The 16769-nt window shown below is 44.3% G+C and overlaps 2 protein-coding genes across 2 annotated transcripts in view; both read left to right on the top strand.

The window, feature by feature from the left end:
- Positions 1-6305, top strand: part of LOC103352828 (plexin-A1-like) — a 33123-nt gene extending 26818 nt beyond the window's left edge. Inside the window, exon 3 of the mRNA XM_008275499.1 lies at positions 6180-6305. Within this exon, the coding sequence (XP_008273721.1) occupies positions 6180-6305 (126 nt within the window). The remainder of the gene's footprint in view (positions 1-6179) is intronic.
- Positions 6306-7040: 735 nt separating this feature from the next.
- LOC103352827 (plexin-A1-like) overlaps positions 7041-16769 on the top strand; it is a 271387-nt gene continuing 261658 nt past the window's right edge. The window contains 1 exon segment of the mRNA XM_008275498.1: positions 7041-7271. Coding sequence (XP_008273720.1) covers positions 7041-7271 — 231 coding nt within the window.

Genomic DNA, 16769 nt, shown 5'->3' with positions numbered 1-16769 from the left:
GTGTACCCATATATATGACAAGTCTTGTCTTGGATGCTGCTAGAATCACTATCAGGGGAACACAGATTAAAAACAAAAACGTAATCCTCTTGTGTTTATTGCTCGATGTGTGATACATATGATAGGTGCTTTGCATTGTGTTAAAACGTGCAAATTTATTGTAAAACACACACCGCAGTATGCTCGACACCCATTTATCTCCGGCAAGTTTACATTCGCCCGTTACTGGGTGCATTTTTAATTGAAAGAAACGCGTTGAAAAGAAATGCGGATGCAGCAGTCTCAAGTCGAAGCGAGACAACAAGAAAGCAGCCGAAACAGTTTTGCAGTGGCTGTGTGAGCATGAGAGGGAGGCGCAGAGCGAGTGTACGTGTGGTCGGCTGGTGGATGATGCACTGTAACTGCGGTAATGCTGCTAACAGGCTCTTCCCGATGCTGCATAGTTTTAAACCACAGTATGGCCACTGCTGCTTTAATGCTTCCACGGTTAATGGGCAATTCATAGGGCCGACTCCAAACTCTCTCTCTCTCTCTTTCTCTTCCTGGCTTGAGGCTCATTAGTGGCGACAGCAGCACTGTTGACCCTTGAGCCTTCCCCCATGTCTCCCCTTTATTTTTTTCCCCCTCTCCCCATCGCCCATCTTCCCTTTCTTTCCCCCCCATCATCATTCACCCAGCAAGACTTTGGCAGGGGTCTACGTGCATGAGTACGAGTGTGTGCGTTGCCAGAGGCCAGTCTGTGCCGGTGTACAGCAGAGGTCTTTGGTAAGGACAACACAGGGGACTCTGTCCTTGTCTAACCCCCTGCAAATAGAACAAAGGTGTGTGTGTGTGTGTAATAATGCTATGTACAGTGTCCTGAGTATGAGCTATAGCTGGTAATAATAATAGCGTGGTCAGAGGTCCAGTGGGCCGACAGGGACAAGCTACACGGGGCCTATAAAAGCACTAATAAAAGACTACAGCGGGTCACCTTATGTTGGGCACGGAGTAAAGGATTATTACTCCGATTTGCATTAATGCCGGATCATCATCCAGGTGATGATGCTAAATTGGAATTTTAACCTGGAAAATCCGCGACAAACCACCGAAGACGGCGATGTCCTTTGTGCGCAGATGGAAGTGAGATGTCGGCGGCGGCGAGCGGACGCAGCGAATGGCTCTTTGAAAAATTACCTGAGTCATGCAGCCGGTGATTGCAGCATGATTTATTCAAGTACTAAAATCAAGGCCTGATAAGATGAACATTAGTTTTTATTTATTTATTTTTTATGATGGGGTATCTAAACTGTCCCGAGCAAAAATATGACGAATGGCCAGCAGCTAATCAAAGCCTTTTTTAGAGTATGGCTCCGTATTGAATATCAATAATTTATCGGTATTGACCGAAATGTGTCGGCAGTTTGAAAAGTCAAGCTGCTGCTGTATGTGTAGCTATTTTAGGACTGCTTAAACTGATGGACATGTGAGAGAAAAAAATAAAGTTTCTGTCTTATTTTAAGGCATGAAGCTCAGCTCTCTATCTATCAGTACACATCGTTTAATAATGACAATACTTCTCAGTGAGGGGAGGAAGAGGTGTCGTATAAACAACCATGTTTGGTTCAGAAGTGATCGGACGTCTAACTTTTGATGCTGTTCTAAATGCTGAGCGAAGCAATAATGAGTGGAAATGATGAGAGAAAACGTTTCATCGCCTTTACAGTTGGACTACAAGATGCATCCGTCCAGCATCCACTATTTTGATGCATAATATTCACACTGCAGCAGGTGTGATGTGAAGTAAGACCAATTAACTCAAATGCACAACTTGTGTTGGTCCCTAACAGCAAACAAATCCAACAAAAAACAAAAACCATTCTCCATTATCTACAATCTGTCTGAAGGAAACACAGCATCAGTTGTGCTGCACCAATAATGGAATATTAATCATGATCCTGATGTTGGCCTCTCACAATTAAACAAACATGTTCCATTGCAATGTTAATGCTAAAACACAAAAAGCAAACAGCACAAGTAGATAAAGTCACTTAGCTCCATCTTGGGTGAATCTGACATTAAAACATTTTATTTTTTGTTCTAACACCTGGCTGATGTTGACTAATTGTGATCATCCTTTTTGGCCATAAGCATGCAGCCCTAGTCTGGAAATATTTCAGTTATAGAACGGATGATGAGCAAAAAGAAATCCTGCAATTGTTGCCCTGAGACAACATAACAACCTGTTAGCATGACCATTTAGATAAATGCTATACAGCTCTGTATGACGAGAACAAATCCAGATCTGAATGCCGACCCTGAGCACAGAACTATTTTAAACTGATAGATGGGAGAAAGATTTGATTTTTCAGCTTTTTGAAAATTTTCTCTGCAGCTGCACTCCCCTTTAAAACCACCCTCTTCTTTTAAATTATTCAAATCATCTCGTGGAAATTCCTGCTTAGTTTGACATATATATGACACACACATCATGGCATCAGGGATCAGATAAACGTGACCGCAGCTTTGTGTGCGATTTCCACAATTGCATGAGTCAGGAGGGAGCTTTTTCTTAAGCAATAGAAACATCAGCCGGTGTCGCTGTACCTTAAGCTCCCCTGTCGTAGGGCGCAGACCCGGTAAGCTGCTGCTTCCTCAGGCGGTTTACCTGTGTGGCCACAGCTAGAGGGAGAAGTAAAGCCTCCACGTGCAACATGAAGATCTAATCATCTGTATTGAGACTGGAGAGCTGTTTGATCCACCCAAGACTCCTGCAGTGTGAATGGAATCATAATCTGCAGCATGAGTGAATGAAGAATCAGCTTATTATGTCGGGAAGCAGTGTCACTTTCCAAAAAAAAACAAAAGAAGAGCCTACATCTCCTCAAATGAGTAGCTGCAGAGGGATGATAAAGTAGGCAGACTGTAGGAATTACATGTCTACAAGGCACACAACAGCTAGCAGATGTCAGGTCTGTGTGAGGCCACATTTGTCTGCAGTGAAAACACGTCGACTGAATGCTCCACTGTGCCTCAATCTGAGCTGTTGACTCTATGGTAATGATGCAAGTCAAGCTAAACATAACAAACCATTAGCGTCCTCAGCATGCCGACAACAGCGCTGGGAAGATGGCGATCTCGCTTCTCTGTGTGCGAGGCTCCGCAGACACTGGGAATGCAGATTAGTTTACAAGTACGAGCCGCCCCGGCGTAAATACATCCCGGCTAAATGACGCTATTAGAAGTTCGGCATTATAAACAGTTTCTGCTCCGGCGTCGGGTTCCTTAAACTTTGCGGTTTTTGGTTTCCGAGGTCTGGTTTTTGGTGGAGCTGCTGGTTTTCGTACAAATATGTGCTAATATTCAACAGCAAGACCCTCTTTGTGCCTGGAGTTCATCGTCAGTTTGTTAGCGAGACCTCGGAAGCGACATTTGGTTATTTATTTCGGACACAACCCTGATAATCCTCTTCAAGGGAAGAGAGAGAGAGAGAGAAGGAAGGAATGCGCTGCAGGCATGTGGAAGCAGGAAAAAGAAAGGCATGATTTCCCACCGGCCAGTCCCTGTGAGCATTCAAAGAGAAAAAACAAAGGGATGAGAGAAATGTTTGAAGGCAGAAAAGAGAAAAAAAATAGAGGGATAAAGAGGGGAGAGGAGAAAGCAGGAGTGAAGGAGAAGAAGATACGAGTGAAAGGAATGAACGGAGGTCTGGACGTGCTGTCTTTATCAGAGGAAACGAGGAAAGCTGTGTGGCAGGGACCCAAGGCCAGGGTTCATACTGTCGCTGAGCCATGACCGTGTTCTGTCTTTTCCTTCTTCCTTCCCATCATGCCTCTGTCCCTCACTTGCTCCCTCCTTTTTTTTAATTTCCCTCTCTCCAGCCTCATATCTGTCTCCATCGTCTCTGCATCACCTCACTTGACTTCCTTCCCTTTTCATTGCTCTTGTTTTTTTCCCCCTCTTTGTGCGCTTTTCCTTCGCTCAAATTACTCGCAAAACAGTTCCAAAATTGAGAACATGTTTATGTAAATCACACAAAAGCCAAAGCCATTGTGCCCGTGTGTGTGCATGTGTGTGTTGTTTGCCTCCCTCCCTCCTCTTACTCACTTTTGTCACTCTTGTGTCTTTGTTCACTGAAGTTAAACTTTGCTGCCTTTGAAAGTCTGGTGGAAGGCAGACAATGTCCGCCACAGGCATTTTCTCAACCTTTTTTCAACCTCGCTCACAAACACACACGTTCCCTGACAGCTTTGCTGTTTTGGAGGGGTGGGGTGATTGATTAGTCTCTATGGAGACGATACGTCTTGTAATGAACAAGAGAAAGCTGGCATGTTAATTTGTGTAGTGTGGGAGGCTTAATTGTGCTTGTGTGTGTGTGTGTGTGTGTGTGTGTGTGTGCTTGGCTGTTCCTGATGCATGCGTCTATATGTTGCTGTGTGCATCTTCCTGTGAGAGGAATTGCTTTTCTTTCATCTTTTTATTGTTTTCATGTGAATCCCCTCTGTGTGCATGCGTGTCCAGGATTTATGCTCGTCCTTGTAGCTGTGTGTCATTTTTTTTTATATGTTCTCGTGTGTTTCAGGCACGTTTGCATATAAAAGCACTGCAGTGGATGGAAAAAAAAAAAATGGGGAAAAAGTCAATAGTTGTTCCACTTTTTAGGCGGAAGACGGAAAATTATTTGTGGTGATCCAATGAAAATGCAACAAAATGCAATCGGAAAGGACGACAAATAAATAATAATCTACATAAAGGGTTTATTTAAGGGTAATACTCACGTAACAATAGTGGACGGTATTGATCATTAAACCCCTGAACCTGCTGGAGGGTTTTAGGGTTGCACGATTTATCAGAGCCAGAAATGGTAAAAATTCTTTTTTTTTGTTGTTTTTAATTTTTATTTCATTCCGACCTGCTGCATATGTGTACTGATTTTTGTCATTGTTAGTCAAACGTAGCCCCGATGGGATGAAGTCTTGTCGAGGGTGTAGTTGAGCCGTGTTGCATTTTAGAGCTTGTAGCTGGAAATGTTTTTGTTTGTCCAGACCTTCTCCATATGCCTACCAAATTTCATAGCTCTAGGCCAAACGTGCGTCCGGCAGAACTTTGTTGAAATTTTCATTGGGGCACTGTGGAGCTGTTTTAGCAGTGACATGTCCAAGTCCCTTAAAATATCAAATTTTTCGCCAGTCCTGGTGCGTGTGGTGATTTTGTTGAGTTTTGGGGCATGTTTAGGCCCTCACAAATGTGTTTCTTTTCGTGGGAAAATAAGAAAAATAAAGAATAATAAACCCAAGGGTTACAATCGGGTCCTTGCACTGTTAGTGCTCGGACCCTAATAAAAATTAAATAAATATCTATAGTATTATAAAGGCACATTTTTTCCCCAGTAGGTGTTTCTGTGGAGACTTGGAAACAATCTCTACATTGTAAATAATCAAAATCTTTCTGACGTATGGCATTTTTAGGTTCTCTCTCCTTGTCTGTGAAGATTCTCAGTCATCCAGGTCATGGTTATTCTAAGAGTTTAATCGTAACAACTGGACTTGCTTGAGTTCTTTGAAGACGTTCCACCTCTCATCCAAGAGGCTTCATCAGTTCTGACTGACTAGTTGGGAGTTCCACATACTTATATTCTTTAGGAGCCATTAACACTTGAGTTTCAGGTTTAACTGGGGGTTTGTTGCTCCGCCCCCTCATTATGCGAGTCGTTAGGACTCCTTCTCTCTCCTGCTAGCTGTGGATGTGCTATTTCCACAGTGATGCAGGTAAAACATGAGCCCACAGTGAGCTGCTTGGGAATCAGAAAGTTAATTTAGACGAGAAATCCAGTTTGATTTTGTGCTAAAGTTACTGAAAACTAGAGCAGCGCCCACTGTCAGAGCATGACATCATCACATGAGGTTGGACTTGAAGGATGTTGCTTAGCAAGAGTTGTGACGTTAAGCCAGGAGAAGACCCCAAAAACAACCACCGCTCATCCAATCCTCTTCAAACTTACCACTGCACCACCTCAGGTCCGTAACAATACGCCCGCCACGTGTGAAGCAGGTTGGCTGAAAGGTTGTTGAGCAACGAGAAGGACGGACAGCCTCAGATTCCTTCCTTTATTAGTGGATTCATGCATCCTTCAGTGTGTGGTTTTCTCTACGCGTGTGCGTTTCGGCGTATGAAAGCACACGTGTTTCGTCTCCTCTCAGATACGTGTGGACCTGAAGCCGCGTGTGTCACAACGCATGCGGGGTTACCACGGCAACACAGATGCTGTTGATTATCTCTGTTACACATGTCAGAGTCGGAGGAATCTCTCCCCGACGCGTACGTAGCCGGCGCATGCTTTTAATGACATGCCTATTACACGCGCTCCCGCACACACACGCATGCAAGCGCATTCATAAATCAGCCGTGACATATCAACACATCAGCGTGGCGATGAGCCCATATAACCAGACCCCTTTGATTATGATATGCTAATCTGACCTATAATTTACTTTCCCATCATCCACGTGTTCATCCGCCGCTCCCTGTTTGTTCCGGCTCCATTCGAGTCGCACATCGTATTGGCTTGTCTCTTGTTAGAAACTACATTGGCAAAGCGGGGAGAAATCAATATTTCAAACATTAGCAAACAACTGTTCATCCATTCAGACCAGGCTGAGATACTTAATAGCTCGATCTGACATCATGTACTATGAAATAATCAAAGGCTGTAATGGAGGGGAACGCACCGATCACAGAGGCCTTAACTGCAGCAGGATTTGGGTTTTTTTTTTTAGTCCCTGATGAAATACGAACACCACTGTCAGCACTTGTCTGTCAGTTTTTTTGGGGGAAAAAATTCCCCAAAAAAGAAATGCAAGTTGAGGAAAGTGAAGGAAATTTTCCCAGTGACATCTAATAATTTCATTCCATTTCTCACTAAATCTGCACTGGCTTGGCTTCACTCCAGCGCCATAAAACGTCGACTAAGTGCTGGGCGAGATTGAAAGCCTCCTCCTTCTTTAAGAATTAATGTTAGTTTAACGAGAAAGGGGATTTAGAATGTGTTAATGGTTGAGTTAATGGCTTTCTCTCCTTCTGTCCCCCCCCCACTTCTTTCTACACCACAGCCTTTGCAGATAGACGATAACTTCTGCGGCCAGGACTTCAACCAGCCTCTAGGGGGCACCACGGCCATCGAGGGCATCCCGCTCTACGTGGACAAGGACGACGGCATGACCTCCGTGGCGGCCTACGACTACCGCGGGCACACCGTCGCGTTCGCCGGCACTCGCAGCGGACGCATGAGGAAGGTAGGAAACCCGGAGCGTTGTGGTGTGAAAACCTCCCCCGCTTCTTTTTTTTCTTTTCCTGATGACTCACGGATGTGCTAACTTCGAGAACTCCTCGAACGGAGCAGAATTCAATAATCGTTGGGATCTCTTTTTCAAATCCCGTCAGTGAGAAACATCAAAAAGTAAAGAGATAGCGCTGTTTTGCAGACACGGAAATTTCACCTGACAGTCGTGTTGTTTCGATGATAGCTGACAGCAAACTAATAAATTGTGACTAAAATGGGGATTCAAATGCTCATGCTCGTGTGTGTGTGTATGTGTGTGTGTGTGTGTGTGTGCGTCATGCTCTGCAGAAAGCCATTTTCACTTTGAAGCAATTTTGTGTCATTTTATGATGTATTTTCAATGGTCATTGGTTTTGGCATCGCTGACAAATGGTTTTGTCATCAGAACTCATTGCAGATATCAGCTTTGAATGTGCGTGCGTATGCTCTGTGTGTGTGTGTGTGTGTGTGTGTGTGTATCTTTAATGGCATTTTGTGTTTGTTTTGTCTTGAAATGGCTTTTTGCTGCTTTGCCGCTGTCATCGAACGCTTGTGAAACATAGCAAATAAGACACATATACACTTGGAGAGAGAAAAAAAAAGGTCGGCTCTGGAGAGATGTGAGTTTTCTCCTACAGGCCGTGTGTGTGTGTGTGTGTTGTGTGTGTGGAGTGGAGTGGAGCTCATGCTGCTAGACAAACTGGAGCTGTGTGGGTTTTATCTTGCTGAGTGTTGTTTTGTGGTCTAGTCACAGGATTGCCGGTGAGGAGTGTGTCTGAGTGGCTATAAGGTGGGATGATTTTTTTCTTTTTTTTCTTTTATGCGTCTCCTGATTACCTTAAGTGAGAAAACCCCATGTTTTTGTGTTTATTTGCAACGGACGCCTCGGAAAAAAAAATCTGCCCTCAATCAGCGGTAAAGCGGTAATTTCCCCATTATGTTCGGCACACGCGCAGCATGCGGCGGCGTTTTGCGCGTGCGCCCGATGGGTTTGCAATATGTGCGCGCTCCCCCGTGTTGAGTAGACTGCATGGCGCGCGTGCCAATCAGCTGCTCCTTCATCCGAGATCCGACTGAGCCGCCTCTGTAGTTTTTCTTTCTTTTCTCCGCCAGCTTCTCCTCAGCAGGACACCTCCGTAAGAGTGCGTCTGTGTCACCAATACTCCCGAGACCGAATAAAACAGTCACCAGAGGATAAAAAATAATTGAATGAATACATAATGCAAAAACAAAATAAAACGAAACGTGTTACACTCGCTATCTGCTGCGTTTAACTTTGAATTTTTTCTTCGCGAGAATGTTCCCCAGAGATTTTGTAGGAGTACTTTCAAATAAACTATCATTTTGTAGGCGCTGATGTCTTTTCTTTCACGCGGTTATGTCTTTGTGTGAAGTGGCTGTGTTTACATCTTACTCTCTGTTACCTTCCATTAAACTCGGTTTAAATGATTTAAATCTTCAGCTTGCCTGTGGAAGAGCACTGATTGCTTTTACGCTGGTGATATGCACACACACACACACACACACATGCAGACGCTCCTCACACAGCTTCCTGCCACTCGGGTTTTGCCAAGTCGACTGAAACCTGGCCCACTAGTCCTTGCGTCTGACCCCTGCACTGTGTCTGTGTGCGCAGACGGATGATTTGTGTCGAGTGTGGGGGTCAGCAGATCCTGCATGATATCCCGCCGATCGGAATCCCATTTCCCCTCAGCTGGCTGCGTCTTCCTGTGCTCGGGGATGGATGGAGGGATGGAGGGAGGGAAGGTGAACACGGAGGTGGAGTCTGCCGGCGTCCTCGCGCAGATCAATGCAGATGCTGCAGTGAGATGCAGCGCGAGCGGCGGGGAAATGGCAAAGACCGGGATGACAATTACAAATAAATAAAGAGTAATTCAAGCTGGAGCCGGCTTATAAAGCGTTTCCATTTTCTGCCCGCCTGCTAAGTCTTTTCCTCTGACGCGGGAGGTGATTAGTTTTTTTTTTTTTTAGCTTCCGAAAGAGGTCTTTTCAAATAAATTGGAGAACAACTGTTAAATGGCCGAACTTGATTTGTACAAAATAAAATTTGGAGGGAGTAAGAGGGGGAATGGAGTCGGGATTAGAAACAAGCAGGGGGAAGAAAGCGAGGCTGAGGCAGATGGAGAGAGATGGTTACAGGCTGTGTGGTTTTTATTGCTATTCATTGGAAGTTAAACTGTGCTCCTTGGCCTAATGAAATGTAAAGCTGCAGCGTATTGATGTCTGCGCGCACACAGGCTCTCGTGCTCATTAGGATTCCTACAATGTGACTGTTGCTAAATGTGTGTTTGCCTGCATGGACATGTCTCGGCTGCTAGACTCTCTGTATTGATTGATCCATGAATATATAATCACCAGTGTAGATCTTATAAATCTGGGCAGTCCATTGGATGAGTGTTGGTGTCTTTGTCCTTGTTTGTGTGTGTGAGAGAGAGAAAGAGCTGTGACGTAAGCTTGAGTAAACTTTTACATCAGCATGACTAATCACAGTGACTGACTAAGCCGTGGCATGCATGTGCAACGTACCCACTTACCGTCCATGGCCCAATGACCGACGTTCATTTAATTAGTTGACCTTGTCGACGGAATTTCTTTGAGTTATTTGAAATTAGAACACTATTGATAATTGATGGCGGAGGACAGCTGATTAAGGACTCGTGTCAGAGTAAAGGGTCGCCGCGTGATTTAATGGCGACCATTAGAATATGGTCGCACTGAAAAAAAGCAGACATTGATGAAATACTGATGTGTTGAAGGGATGTAGGTATGTGATATACAGATGATGGATGTACGACGTGGGCTGAAGGACGTACAGGTGGATGTTGGATGTGAATGCACGAGGAAAACCTCAGAGCAGGGGTCTCGAACTCCGGTCCTCGAGGGCCACAATCCTGCAAGTTTTAGATGTTTCCCTCTTCCAACACACCTGATTCAAATGATCAGCTCATCATCAAGTTCTGCAGAAGCCTGATAACGATCCTGATCATTTGAATCAGGTGTGTTTGAAGAAGGAAACATCTAAAACTTGCAGGATTGCGGCCCTCGAGGACCGGAGTTCGAGACCCCTGCCTTAGAGCCAAGTTCCAACATGAGCAACTCATTGCAATACAATGTTCTCTTGGAAAACATGGGATATGTAGACGTATCACAATGCACCACATCTGCTCAGGAACAGCTCAAAGAAACATGACAAAGAACCCAAAGCATTGACCTGGCCTCCAAACTCAGACACCTCCAGATGCCCCACATCCACAGACCAACAGCTATTTATGTGGCACTAGGGGCATCTAAACCATATCAGACAGGTGTTTTTATGTAAAAGACGTTACGCTCCTTTCAAATGGATTTTACTCATTTTTGACATCTAAAAAAAATACCGGGACTGCTTTATAAGGAATATAACTCTCAGCGAACGGTGGCCAGTGGTGACGGTGCTAAATGTAATGAAATAAAACACAGTGTGACAATATCTCAAGAATAAAGCAGTCTGCAAGCGCTGAATGGCAGCAAAACCACACCTCGAGCTCCACTTAGCACGTTTAAAAGCATTTCGTCTCATAACGCTCCGCAGCAGATGGAGTTTTCTCAGTTCTCGTGGACTTCTGACAAGTGAGGAAGGACTATCAGGAAAATGCTAGAGGCTGAACTTTTCTGTTTGTGTTTTTTGGGAGTAAAGTCTGGTTACAGTAGACGGCATTACACAAGACCGATAAAACCAAAACCCCTGATTATGGTAAACTGAGCAACAGTTGGTTCTAATGCTTATCAAGTCTTCACCGGTAGAAGAAACCCTTTTTTTATGCGACCAGTGTGGGTAACTTTCTTTTATACCTCTTGCTATTTAGGCATCATGCTTTGGATCAGGTAACATCTGGCGCCAATGTTTCTGAAGTCATGAACTCTTAGCATTGATATTGTTAATATGAGTGAATGGTGCCTAATGAAGAGCATGAGTTAAAAGATTTGGATGATGTGGTCGTATACTGACGGACGCACCAGAATGCACCATACATCAGGTTGCAAGATGATTAATAGGAGACGTATAATGTGAAATGAAACTGGTACAGTAGGATGTAGGATGCAGGATACAGAGTAGGATGTGGGTTTTGGCTGAAGGAGATCGCCTGATGGAGCCTTCTCTGACACTATTACGACAGAATAGCATGGCTGTCTACCTATTTAAGTCTCATGACTGCCAGCTAGCAGCATACAGTGCATACACAGTACACTATTGTTCTTTGCTCAGTACTTCAAAGTCACACATGATTGCATTTTTCTTCTAAACGCCACAGTGCATCACTTTGCGGGGAGACAAGGTGTAGGTGGGGTACGGAGTTTTTTTAACAGCATGAAATTGTACTATAGGGCCGCCTTGCCAGAAACATCCTAAAAAACCCTCTTCAGATCTCAATAAAAAACCTGGAAATCCTTTCATTCCCCTCATTTCGTCTCCTCTTTTTTGTCTACCTGGGAGAACAAGGTGCTCTCGCCGCATCAGGAGAGATGAAAAGAAACTCTCAACAGCCTGAAGTATTTCCAGATTTCAGAAACAAAAACAGGCGAGCAAGACAGACGGAGAGAGAGAGAGAGAGGCAGAGGCAGGTTTACTCACAGCGGTGCATAGGTGTGCGAATGTGTCTGTGCGTGCGGTGGGTGAAAGGGGGTATGGTTTCATGTCATTTCATCATTTCCCTGCTAGCAGCAAATCCAATTACTTTTCGTTTTCCTTTCTATCTTGGAAGATAGCCTGAGTGACAGGACTGATTGGAGTACAGCGCTACCGAGGTAACTGTGCCAACCGGTTGATTGACACAACACTGGCACTTCGGCGCCTTCAGACGGGGAGACAAGTGAGACTGGTTAGACTTCGGGGCATCTCAGAGCAGGTGAGGTGGACCAGAAGTTCACCTGTCCTGCTACCAGCGATTGTACATCCTTCCCACTCAGAGATGATCTAATTCGCTCTTTGGCAACGACGCTCCACGTGTTCTCCTCGGCGTCAACGTGTTGCCCCGTCCAATACGTTTTCTCTCACTCGTCCCGGCATCCCACCTCCTTAGCAGTATCAACCCCTTTAGCAAGATAATAAATAAGGAGTGTATTGTGTGAACTGAGTCATGATCTGCCCACCATCTATTAAGCAGTGCATCTGAGAGCACACCACTTCCTAAGCAGTATTTAAGAGAGGATACCACATTGTCTAAGTGGATTGTAACTTTAAGTGAAGTGATGCCTGCTTGCATCCTTTCACAACAATACATTTCTTTACTCAAGTGCTGTAATTACGAACAATTTCGAGGGACTGCTTTCTACTCCACTTCAGTTCTGTAACAGAATGGCCTCCATGAAACAAACAAGTGTGTTGGAAACGATAATGTGCAGATTGCGAGTGGGGTCATCGACCAGAATAGCCTGTTGAAGGTTGTTCTTCTCTTCCTGAAGGGCTCGGTGAGGTTGGCAGACATGTTTTTGGGCGTTTTCTGATTCGCCCATCCAGAGCTTTTGGGAAACAATTTCTTCGTCAGCAAACGGCGGAGTTGTGCTCATGCAAGAACCTCCATACTGTCCTAACCTGTCGTAGGTTAATCGTAGCAACTGGACTTGCTTGAGTTCCTTGAAGATCTCTAGTTGGGAGTTCCAGATACTTATATCCTTAAGGAGCCAATAACACCTGAGTTTTGGTTTCAGTTGGGGGTTTGTGGGCTCCTTAAGGATAGAAGTATCTAGAAATCTCAACTAGTCAGACAGAACTGATGAAGCCTCTTGGATGAGAGGTCTTCAAGGAACTCAAGCAAGTCCAGTTGCTATGATTAATCTACGAGAATAACCACAACCTGGATGACTGAGAATCTTCACAGACATGTCTTAACCTCTTGTCATCTGTGGCATCATGTCATTTGAATAAAGCAGCATTTTAAGGTGGTGTTTTATAGTTATCGGTCAATAGAGTGTCTGGTCACACCATCTGATTATCATCCTTTAGAGCTACTCAGATGTTGAATAACTCAGCAGTCGAGATGTTGTCACCACTTCAACAATTTCAAAACTTTTTAGCTTGAAATGAAACCCGATGATCACACACAGCCCTTTGATTAAATGCAGGAAGGACGGAATATATTAACATCAGCTCAAAGCTGTCTTCTGACCCACTGGGTAGGTCCTGAGCTCCAGGTTGGTAGCTGCTTTTCTAAGCAGTGCACCGGACAAGATGTCGTTATCCACTCCTCACGTCCCAGAATCCAGCGAACGAGAGCGTCTTGGATCCCGGCCTAGAGTTTGAGATGGCCGTGGATGCATTGGCTCTGCAAGCTTAGCGGTAAAACTAGCTGTCAGAATGATTAAGCCTAATCAGGAAACATGGGATGGGAGGTAATTTAGCATGTGAATGCTAATTAGTGCTAGCATTTAGACTGGCAGACGATGATTGAAGCGGCGCATCGGCTGCTCGGGCTGGTTAAATGGCAAAAACACCAGGCTGGTAGAGATGATTGATAATCTTCGTGTCGGGCTGCTGTCTGCTTACCTGTTTGTGTGTGAGTGTGTGTGTGTGCGGATTATAGTTTCTCTTCTCTCCAATGCAAACTCGTAATGAGCAGATGAGCACAACACCTGAACACTGTAATTCCATCTTTATCCCATTAACTAGAAGTTAGAGGAATAATGTCCTATTAGGTTCTCGGAATACACAACAGGCTTTGCTGAAGCCTTGTGTCTGTATGTGTGTGTTGGAGGTATCAGTCATACCTTCTTCTTTAAGTCTCACTGGGCTTAAACACTTAAACACACCTGCACACTTCTACACACGCTCAGTACGCTCCTACTCAAAGTGCGATTTCGGCTTCTAAAACAGTAGTTAAGTATTCACGCTGCGCCTTTTTTTTTTTTGTTCTTGCTGCTATAGTGTGTATAAAAGGCCATATTGTATTTATGAAGTGTCAGTAGATGGATGTTTTTGTACTTGTGTGTGCCGTCTCGTATAAATGCATGTGTGTGAGGCTGTTGTAAAGAGCCTGTTGAGGGAGGACCAGTGTGTAAATCTTGCAGAGATGATATTACCGCTGTAAGCGGTGCTAGCGTTTGAGTGAATTATCATCCTATTCTCTCCACTACTTTTGTGCGCTCCTTGTCTTCGGGCCTTATAGTTTTCCCGTCTACGCCAGCCTCTCCCTCTCTTCCCCCCTCTTATATGTCACCTTCAGCGCTCTCTCTCCAAACTGAGGTGGGCTGGATGCCCGCAAATCTGCCTCCCTCGAGAATTTCCCGCCTCGTCTATGTGTGTGTGGCGAGCTGTCCTTCTCTCCTCTAGTCCTCATTCCCTCTCTCCGCTCTCTCCCTATTGCCACTATCCATTAGTACATTAGTGTACGTCAGCCAGCGAGAAAAAAAAAAAAAAAAAAGAGCTGTCTCTGTTGAGGCTTTCATGAACAACAGAGGCAGAGATGATGAACAGATACAAAGACATAAAAGGTAGATAAAACAGTGATGTATGGACCTGCTTGTGTGTGTGATCGTACTGTGCATCTGCTGAACAGTTGTGTTTGCTCAAGATAAGACAAATTGGTTGGATGGATTGTGCTGCCTTTAAAAAAAGCACTAAACTATTTCACATTGCACTCCTATGTGGCAATATTGGAATGATGATGGAGTTTTAAAAAACAAACTACATTACCCATAATGCAACTCCAGCACCAGTTAGCTCTTTTGGTTTAGTCAGCATTTCTGAGGTGTTAATGCAAGTATCCACTAATACAGCCTGGAACCTCTGTCCTTACTAATGAGGGTTTTGTTTTGTTTTCTATTTTTCAACCTTATCAGCTCCGACCAAAATGTTCAGACTTTGCACGCCTCCTTTTGAAGTGACTAAAGCCGTTAAATGCAACCTTTCAGGCTTTATGTAGGTTTTGCAGCCCGTGCAAAATACTTGAATGTTTACCCAAAAACGGAGGATTGTGAAACAGATTTTAACTGGACGAAATGCTTTATAGTTAGATCATGCATTGCAAAACTCAGGATGTACATATAGTGTTTAATTATTTGATATTTGAAGATATTTTAAAGGGGTGGTCAATCTGACAGTCTTATGTTGTGGATGGTTCGGCGTACGATCTGCATTCAAGAGGAATCGTACAGAATTAATAGATAAATAAAAGCACGGTCCAAACTTCTCGGCTCCGCATGAACTACCTGACAGCGTAGATGGATGTAGTAAGACGCTCACTGACTCATGGAGGCATAAACAAAGCGAATAGCGCGATGAGTTATATGCATTCATGTTAAAGGAGTAGGAAAAAAAATAACTGGGAGTACATATGAAGTGGATTTCTTTAGAGAAAATCAGTGCAGCGCCAACTGTCAGAATGTGGCATCGTCTAGTGGCATTTGCTGTTAGTGGCGTTGCCTAGCAACAGAGGCTCCGCCCACAGGCAGCCATAGGCCACCCTGAAAACACCAAAAAGACCACAAAAATAGCATAGAAATGGTCCCCATTCATCTGATCTGGATCAGACTTGACGCTGCACTTCCTTGGGTCCTCAGTAACACATCCAGTAACTTCAACGCAGATTTTACGTATGTGCACTTAGTCAGATACTCGTCCACAGCTACATTTCCCAGCTGTTGGATACGAATCAACAGAAGGCAGGAATAAAGAGTAGAACATTCTTCTTGAGTCAGAGCAGCTTTAGATGAGGATGGACCGACACTGAATTAGTCCTCCTTTAGTGCTGGCAGAGTGATCTGAATTTCAACAGCAGGATCTCCGCCACCTCCGGGACGGAGGCTGATATGATACTGTTATGCATCACTTATTAGAGGCAGCCACTGCTAATGTGCCATTGTGGTTGTGGGTTCAATTCCCAAGTGGGCTATCACTTCATATGTATTACCCCCTGTGTCCTTGAGCAGGGCATTATCTCAGCGCTCCCTCCGGAGGAATATGGCTCCGTGTTAATGGATGGGCGATGTGCACGGAGAGCTAGATGGATATATTAGTGGGCTAATGAATCTTTGATAAGTGGGAAGGCTTTGTGTGTGTCAGGAGACAAAAGGAAAGATCATGGCTAAACCTATCAACTGTGAGATGGCTTTAATTCACATAAAGGTCTGACATTGATATTGCCATTGTGGAACAGAGTTGTGTGTGTCTGCTGGTTCTATGCAGCAAATTCATCTGGAATAAAGGGAATAGTCCATGTTTTTGGACAGACTAACACCAAAATCATTATTTTATATGTCATTTAAAAATCATTGGGGTTGTTTTGGGTCTCTTTTGTCATTGAGAGCAGCAGAGTTTATGAAGGTGAATACTACAATGATCATGCTTGAGTCACTTTAACACATTAAGAACTGCGGTTTGGATTATTTGGGATAAATCTGATTGATGACAAATAGTTCATATGAGCGCACTGCATCACGACAAAATATGGATGTCTTCCCTGCTGTTTCACTCAAG

This window comes from Stegastes partitus, unplaced genomic scaffold (genome assembly GCF_000690725.1).
Source record: "Stegastes partitus isolate 25-593 unplaced genomic scaffold, Stegastes_partitus-1.0.2 Scaffold53, whole genome shotgun sequence".
Taxonomy (NCBI): Eukaryota; Metazoa; Chordata; class Actinopteri; family Pomacentridae; genus Stegastes; species Stegastes partitus.
Note: the sequence above shows the minus strand (reverse complement) of the source record. Positions and strands in the feature narration are given on the sequence as shown.